This window comes from Zonotrichia albicollis, chromosome 2 (genome assembly GCF_047830755.1).
Source record: "Zonotrichia albicollis isolate bZonAlb1 chromosome 2, bZonAlb1.hap1, whole genome shotgun sequence".
In the NCBI taxonomy this organism is placed as follows: domain Eukaryota; kingdom Metazoa; phylum Chordata; class Aves; order Passeriformes; family Passerellidae; genus Zonotrichia; species Zonotrichia albicollis.
Window position 1 is genome coordinate 63,366,843 of NC_133820.1, and position 19,001 is coordinate 63,385,843.

At 37.1% G+C, this 19,001-nt stretch overlaps 1 protein-coding gene across 3 annotated transcripts in view; it reads right to left on the reverse strand.

The window, feature by feature from the left end:
* Positions 1-19,001, reverse strand: part of DCLK1 (doublecortin like kinase 1) — a 239,441-nt gene that overhangs the window by 9,767 nt on the left and 210,673 nt on the right. For 2 of the 3 annotated variants that reach the window (XM_005482462.4, XM_005482464.4), the window contains one exon: positions 13,964-14,077. In XM_005482462.4, coding sequence (XP_005482519.1) covers positions 13,964-14,077 — 114 coding nt within the window. Of the gene's footprint in view, positions 1-8,289; positions 8,364-13,963; positions 14,078-19,001 lie in introns of all 3 variants that reach the window. The other variant, XM_005482463.4, reaches the window with a different exon arrangement.

Genomic DNA, 19,001 nt, shown 5'->3' on the forward strand with positions numbered 1-19,001 from the left:
ATGGATGCCATATGTTCTACTTCTGGATGTTATTAATTTCATCCTTTAACAGGATCAAATTTCAAGCCAAATACCAAGTGACCTTCCCCCCATCCTTCTCAAAGTATAAATCTGTTTCTACAGGCAAGGCAGAGATGTACACTTGTCTTTGATTTGACCTAATGAAGGCTGATACACACTCACCCGTGTTCAAGTCAGTGCAATCAGCTAACAAAGATGGATTGTGATGAAGTTGTCAGACAAGAGAGAAAAACAACCACCGAAGGGAGCTAGCCCAGCTCCTTGACACATCATGCCGCTCAATGGATGTTCTTAGGGAGAACGCTGAAGAGCTCTGACGGAAAGACCTGTTCAGCCTGACCACATTGTCTCTTCCTGTTAACCAAGGTCTACTGAACTCAATACTCTGCTAATTTTATCCATGTTTAGCTAAGTTATCCAGGAATGGTAAAGAGCAATATTTACTTGATGGCCATTAATTTTGGATCATTCTGCCATATTGAGAAAGCAATTCTTAATAAGATGGCTGTAACTTCCAGCCACATTCTTTCTTCTGCTTTTCTGGCACATTTACGAGGTGAAAATTCAACCCAAGTAAGGGTAGCCCTAGTCTGACTATCAGCTTCAAGCACAGTACTGGATTTTGCTCTCTTCTTGATTATGAAATCTTAGACTGCAGTCCCTGAAATCACTGTAAATTTATAAATTCAACAGGATGGCCTTGATTCAGCAAGAGCACTTTGACACATGGTTAGCTGCTTCTGAAGCAGGGCTGCCCCCTTAAATCCCAACCCATGACTGTTTTGGAAAAAGCAAAATGGGAACCAGTAAAATGACTTACAAAATGAAACTAAGTATCTGATCATGGCACTGGAAAAAGATAACTTTGAGAACTAAATAGGTTTCACTCATAAGGCTTGAAAAATTTGTCCCTATAATGAAAAGGTCTATTTAAAGGAATGCAGCCAAAAGGTTATTCTGCTTCAAAGAATTTATTGTGTTCTCTTAAGATATGCATGACTGATTCCTCTAGAAAATTTACCAGTTACAGTGTGAGCCTCACAGGAGAGCACAGATGTATTTATAGCCAACATATTGTTGAGACTAAAATGAAAACTAAATCCATCATACTGGTGCAGAATAGCATTATAGCAATCCAGGCTTTCAAATAATGCAACCAGCATTCAATAATGATGTAACAGAGACAGAAAGATGGACAGGAGTACAGAACTATTATAGCAAATGGATTTAGTTAGGCTATATTGCTGAATGATTTTTTTGTGTGTCTAGAAACCATATAGCACTACTTTAAAAGGGTAAAGCGATCCATTTTGATAAGTTCATTCCTATATTTTAAATAATAATTGCTGCAAAATCCAACACTTTGCATCTGCCATTTTTTTGTTTATTGCTATCTTTTGGTTAAGAGCTCTAATTAGTATTTTCAATGCCTTCTATGTTTCTTAGCCTTGAACCAATTCAGTTTTTGATTATTTTTAATGTGAAACAGAAGAATACCTACATCTTTTACACACAGAGAATATACTGCTTACAGTATGTAATTTTGTGTGAAAATTGAAAAGAATGGCATATATTACTGCTCTATAAAATACAGATTTCCATTTAAAGGATATTTTTTTATGCTTACAGGAAATAAGCATTTATTTAAAGTTTAAACCACATCACATCATCCTGTGGTAACAGATACTCTCCCCTGAGAAATTTAAACATTTCTTGTTGAATACATAAAAATACTTGTATTAAATTGAGAATTTATTTTTAAAACCTACTATATGGGAATGGCAAATGTATATGCAAAACCTGAAGGTATTTAAATTTAGATAACTGACACATAAGGGAATGTATAAGAAAACTGGGGTTTTAGGATATTGCTTTTTATAAAAAACAAAGACAAGTAGGTACCAGAACATCTTTTCAGAGATGTCTGTAGAAATAAATCCCAAGATATTATATTTCTATGATTGTTGGAAAAGCTTTAGAGACTCTTCTTTAAATCTATTGTTTAAATATACATAAAAGCACTCCCTCAATAATAAAAGATATTAAGCAAAAACCCCATGACGGTCTCACACCTAAACTAGCACCTTATGCTGCTGTAGTTTGTAGGGCCAAATATTTCTGGCTTCCTAACCCTTCAGAAACTTCCTGAGATATTTTGTTACTTTCTTTACATTTTTATCCAGTTTTTGCCCTGGATTTGATCTAATCAGTCTTTGTAAAGACATATTTCTAGAGTATAGGGCATTATTGTGGTTATTCTCCTGGGCTGAGAGACATCCAGAGCCTTTCTCACCCGAAGAGTTTAATGAATAAAAAGTTACAAAGCCACAGAGAGTCAAAGAGGTCAGTATTTATCTAGTGAGAACAAAAATACACAGGTCATATTCTAATGTTTGGTGTTTACCATGTCAAAACTATGAAATGGGACACTTCTGGCCACAGAGTGCTCAGGCCCTGTAGCACTTGCAAGAAAAGGCTCATTTTGCCCAATGTTCCATTGTGTAATACACCGCTGATGATATTGTGTCTCTGCATTCTGCAAAAATGCTATTTTTCATTTAATGATGTTGCGGTTACTTTTTACCTTGAAAGAATTTCAAAATATGATAGATCCATCCTTTGAAAGGCAGAGAAGATGGTAAGATAGACACACGAGAGTATTGACTGCATGTGTTTTGTAAAGGTGATTTTCACCTATTGTACTTTCTTGTGCACATGGACATACTCCAAAAATCAGCTTTCTCATTATTATTGGTAACAAAGGCCTCTTATTGCCTTGGTTTAACAGATGTGCTCTTTCACCTGCTGCTCATCTGGGTGGTTCGCCAGTGCATGAACCAGTCCATTATGGATTTCCAGGGCATTTCTACTTCAAGGTACTCTTTCAATAAATAAATCTCAAGTGCACTTATGCTTCACAGGGCTGCAAATCCCAGATTTTTATTATCACATTTTGACATTTTATTTTTCCCGGCTCTAGGTTAGAGATTGAGAACTTTGAGCACTACATGAGAGTAATGGCATCAAAAATGTAAAGACGGCATTCTTATTTAAGATATGCAGCTGCCCTCCTGCAATCCATATGAGAAAATGTAGAGCTTCTCATCCAGCAGAAGATAAGTGGATTGCCTCTAATAATTTGGTGGTGATGGGTCTGAAGTACTTCATTAAGAACTAATGTATTTTGCATCAACATTTAGTAATCCTGACACCCAGTACCAAATGGTTACCAAGCCATTCTTGGAAATGCATCTAATTTGTAGTAACAGAGCATTATTTTGAAATCATTGTTTCTGTCATTGACATATTAAGGCGCAGTTAGCTTTTTCCAGGATTTTTCCTTAAAGAGTGTCTTCATCCTGATTTCTAATACTTGAAGTTACAGGACTCATGAGCCATGCAAATCTATTTTTTATCTTGGAAAACACTGCACTGTATATTTATGAACAGATTTTCAAAAACTACAACCACTTTGATATATGTGGTGGATTTGCAATGGGAAGAGCCTTATTTTAGCTGTGGGCTGATATTTTCTGTCAGATCAGTAATTACTGGATTAAAGTAACTAAATTTTATGGAAGTGAGAAGTGACTGTTATTCTTTTCAGTTGTCTTAATTTACTGCTGGCCACCAAATATAGATATATATTAGTTTCATTAATAAAAGAACATTAATGTGCATTTTGCCTCTTAGTCCATACATTATTCATACCAGCCAGGAGACTAAACTGGAGATGCAGCTGTTCACACATTAATCCAAGAAACCCTTCCCTTTGCTTGTTTTTATTCTGCAGGAGCATATTGCAATTTGTTAGCAGTTTTTGTGAAGCTTTGTTTAGCATGTGGAATTAGATGAATCTACGTATTGAAACACTGGTATTTTTTCTTCCAGTACATTCTTTTATATCCATGGATTTATACACATATTTAAATGCTCACACCTAGATAAGTTTATCTTATTTCCTTACACTTCTGGCCAGTTACCTTTATACGTTGACAGGTTTCCTTGCTGTAAAAATGACCATTAAACATTGCTTGTGGCACAAGCCAGGCAGCCCTTCAGTCTCATCTTTTTTAAAATTTCTTTTCCATGGGTTTCTCAGGTTATATATATATATATATACACTATATATATATATATATATATAAAAGTGTGATTGATTGATGAATCAAGACACTTTCTTGAGAGTACTTCAAATTTAGCAATGCACCTCAGTCCAGGAGCAAGACACTCATGGTATTTTTAGTCCCTCAGGCACAAGGTATAACCAAGTCAAGTTACACGGTGATTTGGAGACGTGCAAATGACCACATCGAGGGGACAAATTAATCGAGTGGATTTGAACCCAGACCTCCAAATACAAAAGCCTGATGCTTTAGCACACCATGTAACTTCCGGCATGAAATTTAGCTAAAATGAAAGTAAAAAAGAAAGAAAACCAAATCAATTTGATATATGCTTTGTACTGTATTGGTGAGTGAACACAAAGACAAGTATTCTGTATACATAACTGTTGAATTCATATTGCTGTGTTTAAGTTTGTGTTTACTCTTTGACATCCCCCTTTTTAGAGACACAATTCCTCAGCTGGTTTCAATTACATGTGGAAGAGAGTTAGTGCCAAGTTGTTTGCATGAGTGAATTTCATTTATAGTTTGTAAATCAGTTGTGGGTTTTTTACTCGAAGATCGGGAGAAGATATTTTAAATTATTTTAGGTATCTGCCTGTATTTACCAATATTCAGTTTACAGAGTGTTTTATGTTATTAAAAATTGCACTTTACAGATAGCGAGCCTGATTCCCAGTTTCCTTGTCCCATCACCAAGATGTCTGGCTGCAACTTTTGACTTGAAAGTGTGTTGTATCCACTTGGGACAGGTGTAAGTAACTCGACAGATGCAAAGTAATGTGAACTAGGAACCAAACACAGAGGATGGAATTATGGATTTTCAAATGAGCTATTTAGATATATTTTTAACTGTGACAGTGAGAACTGTATTTTTAAATTTTTAAATACAGTGAGAACCATATTTAATATTGACTAGATTGATAATTTTGTTAAGTATCCAATGTAACTCATCTCCTTTCTATTCTCATCATATAGACAGATCATTAATGACTTTTCCATACACTTCCTGGATTTTATTTTGCCCATTTTGCTTTTCTTGAGTGTCTTGGATATATAGAAAATAACACATCCTAATATTCTATACTAGTATAATATATGTACTACTACACATACTGACATTTTCTACTAATTTTCTGTTGGATGCAACCACTCTGATGCTCCTTTGATATTCTGAATCAGCCCAATCTTCAGGGTTTTAACTGGGACCTCCAAGACTCGTCCCCTACTGATGCTGCTTTGGCCTTTACTGCACTTCTGATTGCAGGGCTGATGTTCCAACAACATTTGGTAGATTGGTTTTAAAACATGTATTAGTCTGGGATCCAAATGATTTTGCTGATTTAGGCCCTGTGTTTTCCCAGATCCTCATATTCAAGGAATTGTGAAAGATTTTCCAGGCATTATGGCTCACGCCAGCTACAACAACTCCTGCTGTATGTAAAAAATCACATCACTTCTGCATGTATTATCTCACTGAAAGGGAATAAAAGAAGATGCAGAATACACTCGGAAATTAGGATTTTGAAGGACTTTGAAAACAGAAGTCTTTTAGGCAGAGAAAGGACAAGGTTTTCTGGTTGTTGAAGGAGGAAATAGTACCATTTTGAAATTATTTTAGAAGACTTCTAGAAAATACAGATAAAAACTAAAAGAGGAGCGCAGAAGAAACGAGTAGTTTAACGCTAACAAAGGGAGCATTACATTTTCCTTGAGACATGGCTTCATTTTTCTCTGTACTTGTGAATTCAGATTAATTTTCATGTGCCTGTGATAAATTATTTGTTTATAGACATGAATTGATGAACCTTTTCATATGCTTTGCATCTGCGCTACTAAAAACTAAACACTTACTATATCAAAATGGTTTTATTTAGATGAAAATGTTGGTCACGACAACAGCTGCATGTTCCTGGGAGATGAGAGAGGCCCAAACACACGGCAGTGCTTGGGCCACTGTACCCCCTCGCAGAGGATTTCCTAATTAAGCATCCGCGCCTAGGAGCCCTGATCTCCCAATATGCCTTTCCACACGAGGTGCACAGTTTAGAAAACCCTAATTATAAACATTGTTGTTACTGCCCCCAGCTGGAAAACAGAGCAGTTTATGTATGAATAAGAGAGATTATCGCCCATCTGCTCCAGCCCATTATTCAGGGATGTGTCATTTTGTATGCTGATGGCAGCCATTACTAGTGCTTTAGTCAAATGACCTTTTTTTTTTAATAGCTTTATTTATTTACCAAGTTGCAGACTTAAAGCCCTCCCCACTACCTCTCCAAAAATGCATATGGTTTGTTTCAAAACCTGGGCTATGCAGCTAAACTGAGTCAAGGCCAGTCTGAGATGTTCACTTTTCTCACGGGCTACTGTTTCTGGTGATCTGCTCCCCCTGAAACGAGGGTTTTAAAAGATCCAAATATTGTGTATAGCAAATGGAAAGACTTTCATTGCTTGTTTGTTTTTTTTTTAAATATAAAATAAAAAATGCAAATCAGAGAAAGAGTGTAAACTGACTATGGATAGCAATTAACCTCCAGGAAGATAAATAAAGCTCATGTGATCTTCCCCACCATTTTATAGACCAGGCATTAAATTTGCAACTCTTCATCAAAGTTCTGCTTGACAAAAAATTCCTCTAATACTATCAAACCCACAGTCATCTAAAGATGGGCACTCAGGTCCCATTCCCCCTCCTCCAAAACCAAGGAGCACGAAGAAGGAGGCCAAGTGACAAGACAGATCAGCAGGTTTTGCTCTGCCCTTGCAGGTCACAGTGGGTTTGTAGCCAACACTACAAGTGCAAGAGGGTGGAATTAGATGAATTACAGGTACTGCTGCACTCCAGCACTCAGAGTGAGAGTCTTTCTCAATTTTTGCTAGCCAGCGTTCAACTCATGAATAGGATTGATTTTCTACTTTTTTGCCTGAAAAATAGGCTTATTTTTGAGTTTGGGATTGTTTCGTTTTTCTTTCCCCAGAACATCCATATCAGAAACTACTTAGCCCTCAGTGAGTGCTCAGGGAACCGTTAGGTTTTATGGAAAGCGTGCTGCAGCTCGATCCATGCACTTGGTGAAATGATCCAGGGTGGGAGTTTTACTTCAGTGGAAACACTTACAGTGATCATCTCTGCTGTTTTGCTAAGCTGGTTACTTTGCTGAGATTTTACAAACCCCTCACAGACAAGTTCTTAAAGGCAGCGTTAGAAAACACAGGCCTCACAGTAAACTTATAAAATTTCTCAAGTTACCAAAATGCAAGTCTCGTGAGTAATAAGGAAAAAGACAGCAAGTAACCACTTGATGGGAACTCCAGTACTCTGGATTTATTGAGGAGGTGTGTGGGCCTCTCGTGGGCTATCAGACCTGGAAACCACCTTGCCCCCACTCCAGAATAAGCCCCTCCCGCCCCGAGCCCCATTTTATCATACAGGTTAAGCCAGCTAACAACAGCCCTGGCACAGTTACACAATGAAGATAAATATATTCAAGAGACTCATGCAATATTTAAAAAAAAAATCAAACCAAAATAAATAGGTATCAGAAGGGTTTTAAAAAGAAAAGAGAAGGAATGCATTGTTAGAAACACAAGCTTACCAGCACATACAATGCATTGTATTTCAGTGAACTTGGGAGAGTTTCTATGCCCGCGTTATGCAAATGCATTGTTCAATCTAAGGTAAGGATTGTGTTTAGTGGGTTTAAAATGACAGTATATAGCTCCACATCTTATATGGAAAAAGAGGAAAATATATGCTGAGAGCCTGTTGCTGCTCCGTGTGTTTTGAAACAGGAGCACAGGGGAAGCAGATGCCTTAACAAGCAGAAGGGAGGGGGAGGGTGCGTACTTCAGCATATCTGTAGATTTTCTATATACACTGTCCTTTTAACTACAGGGGAGATTGATACTGAGCATGTGCAATGAAGAGAAAGCTGGCAATGTGGGTGTGAGGGATGGGTGAAGAAAGGGAATGAGGGGGTGTGGCATCTCAATCAAGATTAAAACGAAACTGATAAAGCAGCATATGGACCGGATAACAAATCAAAAAGCATGTTTATCCACTGAAGGAACTGGTTAATGGAGACTGCCAGCACGTTGCCATGGAAACACTGACTGTTGGCGCTGCACCATCTCATACCTTATCCAATACATTCCTGGTTGTTGGTAGTAGTCCAAAGACCCTGATCTCTTGATGGTAAACCCGTGGTCCAGCTGAGCAGAGAGAAATGGGGCAACTCAGTGGATCGACATTAGGCTAGAGAATTCAGACTCCAGAGCAAGCTGTTCCTTATTTAGTGCATATTTACTCTTTTCACTTTCACTCTTATCTAACATCCTAAAGCTATGTACCACACAGGAAAAAGGAAAAAAAAAAAAAGAAATAAAAGAAAAAGATACTAATTCTAGATTTGGTCTTGCCAAATTACAAGCCAATTTATTCAAAATAAAATGGGGTTTGCAAATCCATTAGTTAATGCATAGTGCATTCATTTAAAAGTCTGAAATATCTCGTTACCTCCAAAGACAGTAGTGCCCTTTTAAGTTGCACATACCAGTAATAGAATATTATCTTTTGCAATTAAACTGAGAAGTTCAAAAATAATAATTTTTAAAAAATTAAATGCTGTGCAACCATCACAAGGAGCAGGCTAGACAGACTACACGAGTCTTAAATTAGACTGCTTCATAATCAAGGAATGTGTAAAGATGAAAAGAATCAGGTTTTGATACCCCATCAATCATGGTAATTCATTTCTAAAAATGCGTTAACCTTGGAGAGTAGGACTACTCAGAGCCATGAATAACATTGTTTATCATTTCAACTTACACCTCATGCTCAAAAAGAGAACAGTACAAAACTATTTGGTTTAAAATTGCACCAATTAAAGTCAAAATGAAAATGAACTTAACATTGTGTCCAGGAAATTGTGCTGGTGATATTACTTAAGGACTGTGGATCTTTCAAGTTTAGTTTATCATCAGCAAAATCATGTGCATAGGAACAAAGAAAATGTGTTCTTTTCCCTAACCCTTCTGTGCTGCACTAACAGATAGTAGAAATATAATTTAGCTGAATTACATAAAATTTTTGGGAAAAAATCTTGACAGAGAAACTCTAACTGCGCGAAAGCTGTTGCAATGATTTTCAAATTTTTGCTCAATGAAGGGGAAAGGCCATTTTGGGCTTCAATAAGAGTGTAGCATATATTTCCAATACTGATGACAGTTTCTAATTCTAAATTCAGAATAGCAGTTCAACACATTTCCAGGTACCAACCACTTAAAGGGGAGTTAGGAACTAACTGCAAATTTAACTTTTTCTTGATGACTCCTCTGCAAGTGTAGAATTTAATAATTTATTCTTTTTTGCTAAAACAATGCTTCTTTCATCTTATTTAGAATTATTTAAATCATGATTCCTGTTTAAAACCATGGGAACCTTGTACCTAGAGTTAAATTTGTGTTGGCTTAACTACGCTGGTCTGCTATTGCCATCTACTGGCTTCCTTGTATGCTGCACATAAAACACACAAAAGGGATGATTTCCTAAAAAGCAGATCAAAAATATTGCCCTAAAATTGAATAGCCAAAAAATTTATTCAGAAAAAATGGGAAAAGTCGCTCCCTAACAAGAACTGAAACAATTTTGGTGGTGTGGAAATCCTGCCATGAGAAACCCAACTGTGGAAAATGACCCCAGGACAACACAGACAATAGATGTAAAAGGATAGCCGAGACACAGGTTCAGCTTTAAAACTTTAAGCAAAACGTACAGTCTAGGCTTGGCTTCTCCTCCACACCAACCAAGAAATCCCAAGACTAAAAATTCCACTTGGCATGGGTAATTTTCATTTTAAAATCGGCAGAATGCAGGGCAATGACCCATATGCTGCCTGCCCATTGCCAGGGTCCCCAACCCAGGACCCTGTGAGCAGAAGGGAGCTGCACCAACTTTCTAAGCAGCTTTTCTCCTTTTCTGTTCTACTTGTTTACTCTGCATCTCCAGCTGGAGTTTACTCCCATTGCCAAGAGAAAGACCTCATACAACCTTAACAGCAGATTAGCGTTAGTCTTTTTCTCTGTCCTAACAATGGCAAAAGTACAAGCACCAAAGTGATGACATACAGGCTAAGATTTAACACTTCAGACAAGGACATGTATTAAACGATGCTCGGTTCATACAAGGAATTACAGCACACCTTTGGACTGCAGAAGCATTCTTAGAAAGTGATTTGCACTCTTAGGTGCTCTAGCCACTGTCACTGAAGCCTAAAGGGTACAGCCACAAGGGAACTGTCTTGTGGCCAAACCAAAATAAATGGAAATGACACCCTTGAAGAGCTGAAGAATAAAACCTACCCCAAAATTTTAAAAAGGCCAGTTAATGTAAATCTGCTTTTATGTTTTTACTGCAGTACCTTTTATAAACACCATCACAGAACTAAAAAATACTGTTCCTATTGAAAAGCTGTACGAGAAACATGATCCTGCAAATATTTTGGCACATGCTTAACAGTAATGTGGCCATTCTGACACAGACTGAAGGGCACTAGCCCAAATGGTCTCCCACAGAGACCGGTAGTCAACGCCTGTGACAAGAGTTTAAGAACAGGGCAAGTAAAGTGATATTTCTCCTACATAGTCTCTCTTCAGCAAGCAGTGTTTTTTTGGGACTTGCTAATTCTCTTGCTGTTTTAAAAGCTAGCTCTCTAATTAAAAATTTGCTGGTAAAGCTATGTTGGTTCAGGGGAATTTTTTCCCAACTGACATAGTTACTCTGGCAGAACTTTTAATGATGTATTATTGCATCAACAGAAAAGTCTCTTCACTTGTATAGCTAATTTTGTTAGAGAAATCATTCTACTACATCAGCAAATGAACTGCTTTGCTAGGCATGCACATGTTCATTAGCGTAGTTTGTCCAAACTGACGAATCCTTTCAAATGTGGACAAACTTGAAGTCTGGACACATGCACGAGAAGTAGGATGTCTCTGCCTTGGACAGACAGAGACAACTTTTACTGAGATTACCACATCAATAAAGCAGACATAAGTCTGAACCAAAGGAATCGAGGCAATTTGGACATTGCTGAAGGAAGCAGTAGCCACAGAAGTTGTAAAAACACATGTAGCTTCAAATTTCCTTTCAGTCAAGCTGACCAGAGGCACAGCTTTAGGAACTTAATTTTCATATCATAGTTTTAATTGGTGCATATGATAAATATTCCTTGAGATCTTTGAGGTGTGTTACTTTTTACCACCAGAGAAAAAAGGCATATAATATCACATCATACCAATGTGAGGACAAACTAAGAACTAAATACCACATATTAGCGAGCTCTGTACATAAACAGGGTTATAGTACTCAAAATAATGATAATATATATCTTTCATACTATTAAGCTGCAGAAATATAAGCACATATTAACACATTTTCACAAACACAGACACAGATGTGTTATATAATATACAGATGGCAATTCTATATATTATATACACAAGTATTCTCTCAAAAAGTATGTAAACATACAGGCAGGCACAAACCCCCAGTATTTTTTTAGCAAATGTAGTTAGTGCATGTCTTTAGTGCCAAACAATATGTTACAGCCTCTATACATACTTTGAAAGTTCTAAATCTAGATCAGCCTTTGTTAATATGATTTAATTTTAGCTTATTTGAGATTTCACAGTTAAAGGGAGATTCCTAAACATAAAACTCTGGTGACATGCATGTCAAATATATATTAAATAGACTACCAAATGCAGAAACAACAATTAAAGACATTGTTGTTCTGCTTTTGGCTTTCTTTTACATATTCAATTATTTCTGTAGAAAACAAAACTAATTTATTAATAAAATGGAAATTATCTAGCATTGTGAAACATTACCAAAACACTAAAGAGGTCTGTATTTCCCTATCTCTTCTAAGTATTCTAAACATTTCTACTTTATAGGCCGAGTTGCAGGATCAGTCGTGTCAGAATATGAAGTTTGCCCACAGAGATGATTGCTAAAAATAATCTGTTAAATTTCCATACACTAAAAAACAAATAAAAGTCATTAAGAATATAATTAATCATACACATTTTTTCCTGATTTTTTGCAGTGTACAGATTCACTACAGTGCCTTTTTCATTACTCGGGCGTTAAACTGCTGCAAACAATTCCTTGGCAAAGCAACTGGGGCAAATAAAAAAAAGGGGAGGGCAGGGAAATTAAAAACATAAAGGAGGCAAGGGATGGATGAGGACAGAGGCATCATTTCTTGCTTTTAAGCTTTGAAGTCATTAGCATGGAGGATCTGAGCAGTAATTCTCATGGACAAGCGTGCTGGCAGTCCATTCAATAGGAACACAGTTTCAGCTAGTCTATAAAGAACATACCTGCAGTTCAGATGAGCAATGGGTATGTGATGTTTTAGTTGTGGGAGAGTTGCTGCAGTATTATTGCTTAAAAATGAAAATAAATAAATGCTGACTATGTTAGCTGATGACTGAAAAAATCTAGGAAAAGCATGAGGAACAACTTGCTGCCATGTTGAGGACATTCAGGGTAAGAAAGAGTAAAGAAAAAATATGAGAGAGGCACAGTTTGAAATTTTTAATACTTATACCAAGTAACTTTGAGAGAGTATCCCTTTTGCTGCACAAGCACTTCACACCTGTGAGCCAGATTGCATGTGCTGAGCTGAATTTATTTCATGCTGATTTAACTCAACACTGGAGGGGCTGAGCTGAGAAACATGAAAGTGGAAACAGTACAAGAAAGTGTACATGTGCAGTCACACCACCTGCAATTTATGGAAGCTGGGAATGAACATTGAATAATCTGATATGGGAATGGTTACATTTAACATGTCACATTTTTAGTGACTCTTTGGAGTGTTCGCATTACTATGAGTAATAAAGGAAAGCTTACAAACACAAGCAGATGTATCAAAAATGTGAAGGATGTGCATGTTACTACTCAATGGCATTAGTATGAACAATCTCTTCATATGCTGAATATATCCTATGTCCATGTATATGTAATACACATGTGCATCTGTGAGGAAAAAATACAATTGTATGTGATGTATGCTCCACTGAGGATGCCATTGAAATCTCAGTAAAGCTTGGTCAAAATTTTGGCCAAGCTTTGTTTCAGACACTCTGACATGTTCAAACCTGGAATGGCTCCACTGGAATTACAATGTGACAGGATGCAGCAAGAAGTTCCATTAAGTCTTTACCCCATTAAATACTTCTTCTGACAGGGAAGCAGGTTGTGTGTGGCACTACAATAAAATGCTGCTGCCCAGCTAAATCTGAAGTGACTAGACTCATGTTAACCATGAAGGCAGCAGCGAGGCATCACAGCTCTCTTTCATGTCTTCAGAGAGGAGAGGTTTAGGCTGCCATAGAGATTTTCAATTAAATTCTGAAGAAATTTCCATTTTAAAGTGCTGCTGTCCTCCTACAATCTCTGTGTGGCCTAAATCCATATAATGAGTCTGCTGCCAAGTAAAATGTCATGATCCCAGTTCAAATTGTTGAATTTATGTTGGAGTTAGGTCCACTCATCTTCTGGTAAAATGTGGAACTGTGTTCTCTGTGTACAGTTATACCTCCTAGGGCAGTTAAATAACAATGTGACTCACAAGGAGAACCAAAGGAGAAGTTGTGCAGGATACCAGTCTAACTATGCTGATATTAATTAAATGCTACATTTATCTAAATATTAACCCTCTCTGTTTTCTTTTGGTGTCATAAACACAAAACTGGCTGGTGGGTACATAAATCTGTTTCATCTGTGTATTTCAGATGCTTACTGCTATGACAGAAACTCCAGCGGCTGTGCTGTTCGGCTTAGGGCCTGTGTTGAAATGCTTCTTTATCTTCCCAGCTACTGAGAGCTGATGTTCGTTCTCTGGAAGGCCATCATCCTGCAGACAAATAAAGCAAAATAAAACTTCAGAGAGGAAAGACAAAAAAAAAAAAGAGGAACTGTGAGGTGATTCTGACAGGTCAATACAGAAAAGGTTACAAAACATTTGTATTAACATATGGGTCAATCATTGTCGCCATCAATACATTTAAGGTACTTACAAGATGAACACATCATGGCACCAAGCTGTCTCTCTCTTCTTCTTTACCCAATATTTTCTTCTCAAACTTTAGGTAATGTTCATTAATAATAATTGTTAAACAATTCATTTTCCTTACCATTTCTTACAATTTTCTTTCATTAATTACCACTACCCAGTTATTTTTATGCCCATTGATATTTCAAAACCTGACAACTTCAGATGTGTTTAAGATTCTCTTTACTCATCACATAAATTTAATGATAATGACCTCAAAAGTAAAAAGTCTCCAAGATATTACAAAAACAAGAGGTTGGGCTGGGTCATTCCTCCTTCCAGCTGAGTCTTCTCACTTTGGAGAGCAAACCTGGATACCTGCACCTAGGGAGACTGGCATCCACCATACTGAGCAGAAACCCTGACAGAAAGAATGGAGTTTGTGGTTTTGCACAAGTCTGCACACTGAATTCAAGCCCAGGAAAAGAGGAGGTTTTTTTAGAAATTGTAGCAAAGATCTTTATGCCTTAAAAACGTGCAAAAAGCCACTACTAAGTGAGACCCTCACTAGCAGCAGGATTTCAGGCAAAAATACACAGAACACGTGGAATAGGAAACAAAATATACAACAAGCAAAATATACAGAGCCATGTGCCGTAGTCATCCCTGACTGGTGCTGCATGGTATGTATAGGAATAAACAAATGAAATAATTCTTAAACTCCACTTAGGCAAAATCCTAGCAGAATAAAGGAAAACAAGAAAATATTAGAATAGTGAGAGATGACAGACACTTTTTTCTTTTATTTTTCAGCCATTATGAGTGCCCTTAAAGAGTTACAGAGCTGCTGCAGTAAATCATGAGCTCAGTGAGTGTATGAGAATTTTAGGGAGGTAGGTAGGGTTTGTTATTTATTTATCTTGGGGAGTTTGTGTTTAGAGATCCCTTACTCATCCCTTAACAAAATGTCTCAGCTGGCAAAATATGGTCAAGTGCACACAGCTGCAAAACACAAAACAAAACAATAGAACCCAGTAGCTGATCATTGTCTATCACTGGGGAGTCCTGGCTTGGTGGTATATGACCCCTAAAAATAACCTGCTTCCCGTTGACCTTGCCTTTCCCAGAAGAAAGCTAGTCTGTAAAGTGAACTCCTCGTCACGAGAGGAGGGAAGAAAAATAAAATCATTCTCTTGGCTTTCTTGACATGAAAGTCTGCCAAGCGTTCATGTCATCTTGTCAAAAGACTAAATTACAGACAAGACAACAGTTACCAAGACTTTGGTCGTATTTTATTGGTGAAGAACCACATCCACAGCTCCTGTGGCAACATGCCACAGACACATAGTTTGGGCTCCAGCTTTCAGATTAAATACCTTCCAGCCCAGTTTAAGATGCGGCATAGGGATATATCAGAATTCCTCTATTGTTACTAAGTTTTGATTACTACTGTTAGTGCCATCTGATGTTTAGTAGTTCTCTTTTATTCAAAAATGCTTTATAAAGAAATCAATATATATTAAACTGGCTCCTAGAATTATTTCAGTCAACAAAAAGATAGCTATTGAGGGTGAGAGATGACAGCTGTTTATCTAAATACAAAACAAGTTGCTCTGCAGTTTTAAAAGGCAAGAAGTGAAAAAAACACCCCATCAAATATCAAATTGATCAGAATCATCAGGATAGAACACCAGGACAGAACTGGAGAACAGTGTAAACACTGCTGACAAGAATTTCATTGGGTTGCTGAAATGGGAGGGATGTCAAACCCTGCAGAGGTTAACTGTTTCTTTCCCCTGTTCTAAGCCTTTGCTTTTGGCAGTGGGCTAGGATCACAGAATTTCATCTCAGCCTTAGCACTAATCACAAGATTTTTTTTTTTAAGGTGAGCAGTTATTTTTTGTTGCTCCAGTTAGGAACTTTAAAGAGTCATGAGCTTCAGAAGATGTTGACTGCTAATAGTCTGAAAGAAGAGCTCTCCTGTGCATACCTCAGGAGCTGAGCAGTCAAAAGAGTTTGAAAACTCTGGCTCAGAATTTGAGTTTTCACATGGACAATATAAACTGCTTGGAATGTTAACACATTTTTCTTTTTTGTTTTGGGGTGTTTTATTTTGGTTTTTGTTTGTTTGTTTGTTCGGGTTTTTTAAGCAGCCTCTACAAAATACCTTTCATGGTCTATTTACAAAAATTCAAAATAAAAAACAATAAAAAAGAGGCAAAAGGTCTTGGAGAAAATCTAGTAATTGATAAAACCTCTTTTGATATTTGTATTGTTCCCTGTGGCAGGAGACATTGCCACTCAAAGTAAATGTTATAAAGATGTAATGAAGTTCAGGATTCCCAGACTCCTACTGCCCTGGAGTGCTTAGATCCATTTCACAAGATGGTCGCAAGAGCTTTACTTTCCAAGTCTAGAAATGTCAGATGAATAGATCATTATACAAGTAACAGCAGGAAATTAGAGTAAATAGAAGTGCTGGAAAAGCTTTTGGACACTGTTTCCTTTAAGGATTCTAAGGAAATTTTTTTTGTACAGTGTTCTAGGGTGTAACCAAAAGTAGTGCAGCTGCAAAATAAGGATTGTCTTTTAAAATTAGCTTTCTTACAAATGTTTAGCTTAATGATACTTATTGCTTGGCTATTAATTTCTTTTGCACACAAATTTACAAGGCAGACATATTGAGGGAAAAATATAAAAGCTCCAGGTTCTCTAATTCTTTTTAGGCTGGTGTGTGGCATCTTTCTCTTCCAGCAACAACACACATTTCATATTGATTATTTTAACAGAGAAGGATCTACAGAATGCAATCCATCCCTTTCAGCATCCCTTCCTAATACATCCCTTTCACTGCTCAGGGATGTATTAGGAAACATTTACTACATATACAAAGAAGAATGAGTTTGTCCTGTAACTTGTTTCAGGTTATCAATAACATCAGAGTTTAAAATGCCAAATCTCAAGCTTCCTGCCTCTTTTATAATTCTTTAACTTTGCAAAAAAAAAAAAAAAAAAAAAAAGAGCAGGTAAAGTAAAGATTTGGGGTCCCTGTAGGGGAAGTATAAACGAATGGATTTTTTTCCAGGTCTAAGTGTACTGCATAGGAGAGATGATGCCAAATAAATGAAATGGAGGGGGCAAAGAACTGCTGCTGAATTGCATTAAGAATTCAAGATCTCCATCTGTGGCAGTGGCATGTAGCCAACATCTTTTCAGGTTTTGTTTTTTGAATTGAAAACAGCTGGGATATTATTCACATCGAAACTGCTTTACTGGTCTGACTCTGACCATAACAAGCTTTGCAGTTTCCAAGAGGAATCCAGATATTTTTATAGCAAAATCTTAAACTGAAATGAGGGTTTGCTCCTACTGAAACTGTCAAAGCACATTCCAGGAATCTCAGCAATTTACCAAGTAATCACATAATAAGGAGCTATAAAGTAGAATGGTTATTTACAATCTACAAAATGGTTTTATACAGTGTAAGCAGTTACAACACTTCTATCAAAGGTTTGATCAAAGAGAGAAAATGTTTCTTAAAATTGTCAAAGAAAACACATGCCTGCTTTTCAAGCCAACTGTTCTATCTAGTATTTTAGCTGGAGCTTTAACACTCTGAATACGTTCAAAACTGAAATAAGGGAAGTGTTGTAGTGAGCCCTATCCCAGCTAAAAGTAATAGAGAAAGTAAATTCCAGCATTTGACACCATGGAAAAGTATTAAAGCAGTTTACCTGTGAAAATGGAATGTAGGTGAAAATTCCATGTGCCATTTCTTCTCAGAAAGACAGTAGACACAGAACTGCTCAGGTAATTACAACACATAGGTTGCAGAGCCTTTTGTAAACAGGGATGAGTGCATTAATTCTCTGTCCTGAAGCTGGGAAAATGAGGTCCAGGGAGGCTGTGTGACAGATTTGCAGCTGATCCAACCAGTGATGGCAGAGGTATGTGTATTTGGATCTGACACTGTACCTTCTGCCTCTGTGCATCAACAGACTGCCCCTGCTAGCTTATCTACTGATACAGCCCAGACACACTTCAGGGAAGTGCCCTTTCTCATGGAACCATTTAAACACCTCTTTCAGCTCAGCCATGTTCTTATTTCTTCCAATGTGAATTAGGATTGTAGTGCCATCTAGTTAATTTGAAGCCCAGTATTAAGTGCTTCCATGTGTGAAATGGGAGCAATGTTTGGAATGCGTTAAAGCACTTTCCTGAACTGGTCCCAGTGCTAGACTTTTTACTTCCAGAAAAAATATATGGAGGACATAAGAAAATTCAAAAGCAATTTTGATCCACATTATGAACTATCTCTAGTGTAATGATGCAGAAAAAATACTGATTGTTTTCAGTTATTAAAAGCAGCAGAAAAAAAGGAATTAGAGAATTGTCATGGAATATTTGTTTCACTTACATATAGACAGAACTGCTATGGGTTTTGATTGCAGAGAATTATTACCAGCATAAAACTGCAAGTGCACCAGAGCTAGACCACAGAAGAATTGATCACTGCATTCTGTTTCTAACAGTGCATCACAGGCACTCTTTAAGAAGTAGTATATTTAATAGAAGCTAGTAGATCTTGGAATTTCCCTGGTATATAGTCTAGTTCATGCCAACCGAGTACTTAAGAACTTTGTGAGCCAAGAGCTCTATCCAGTCCACTATATTTAATAAGCACCAATGGGATCATCCTCCAAAAATGTATTAAATTCTCTTTTGAGTCCATTTATAGCAGTTCTGTACACCACCTTCTGGCAAAGGGTTCTGCATGTTAACTTAT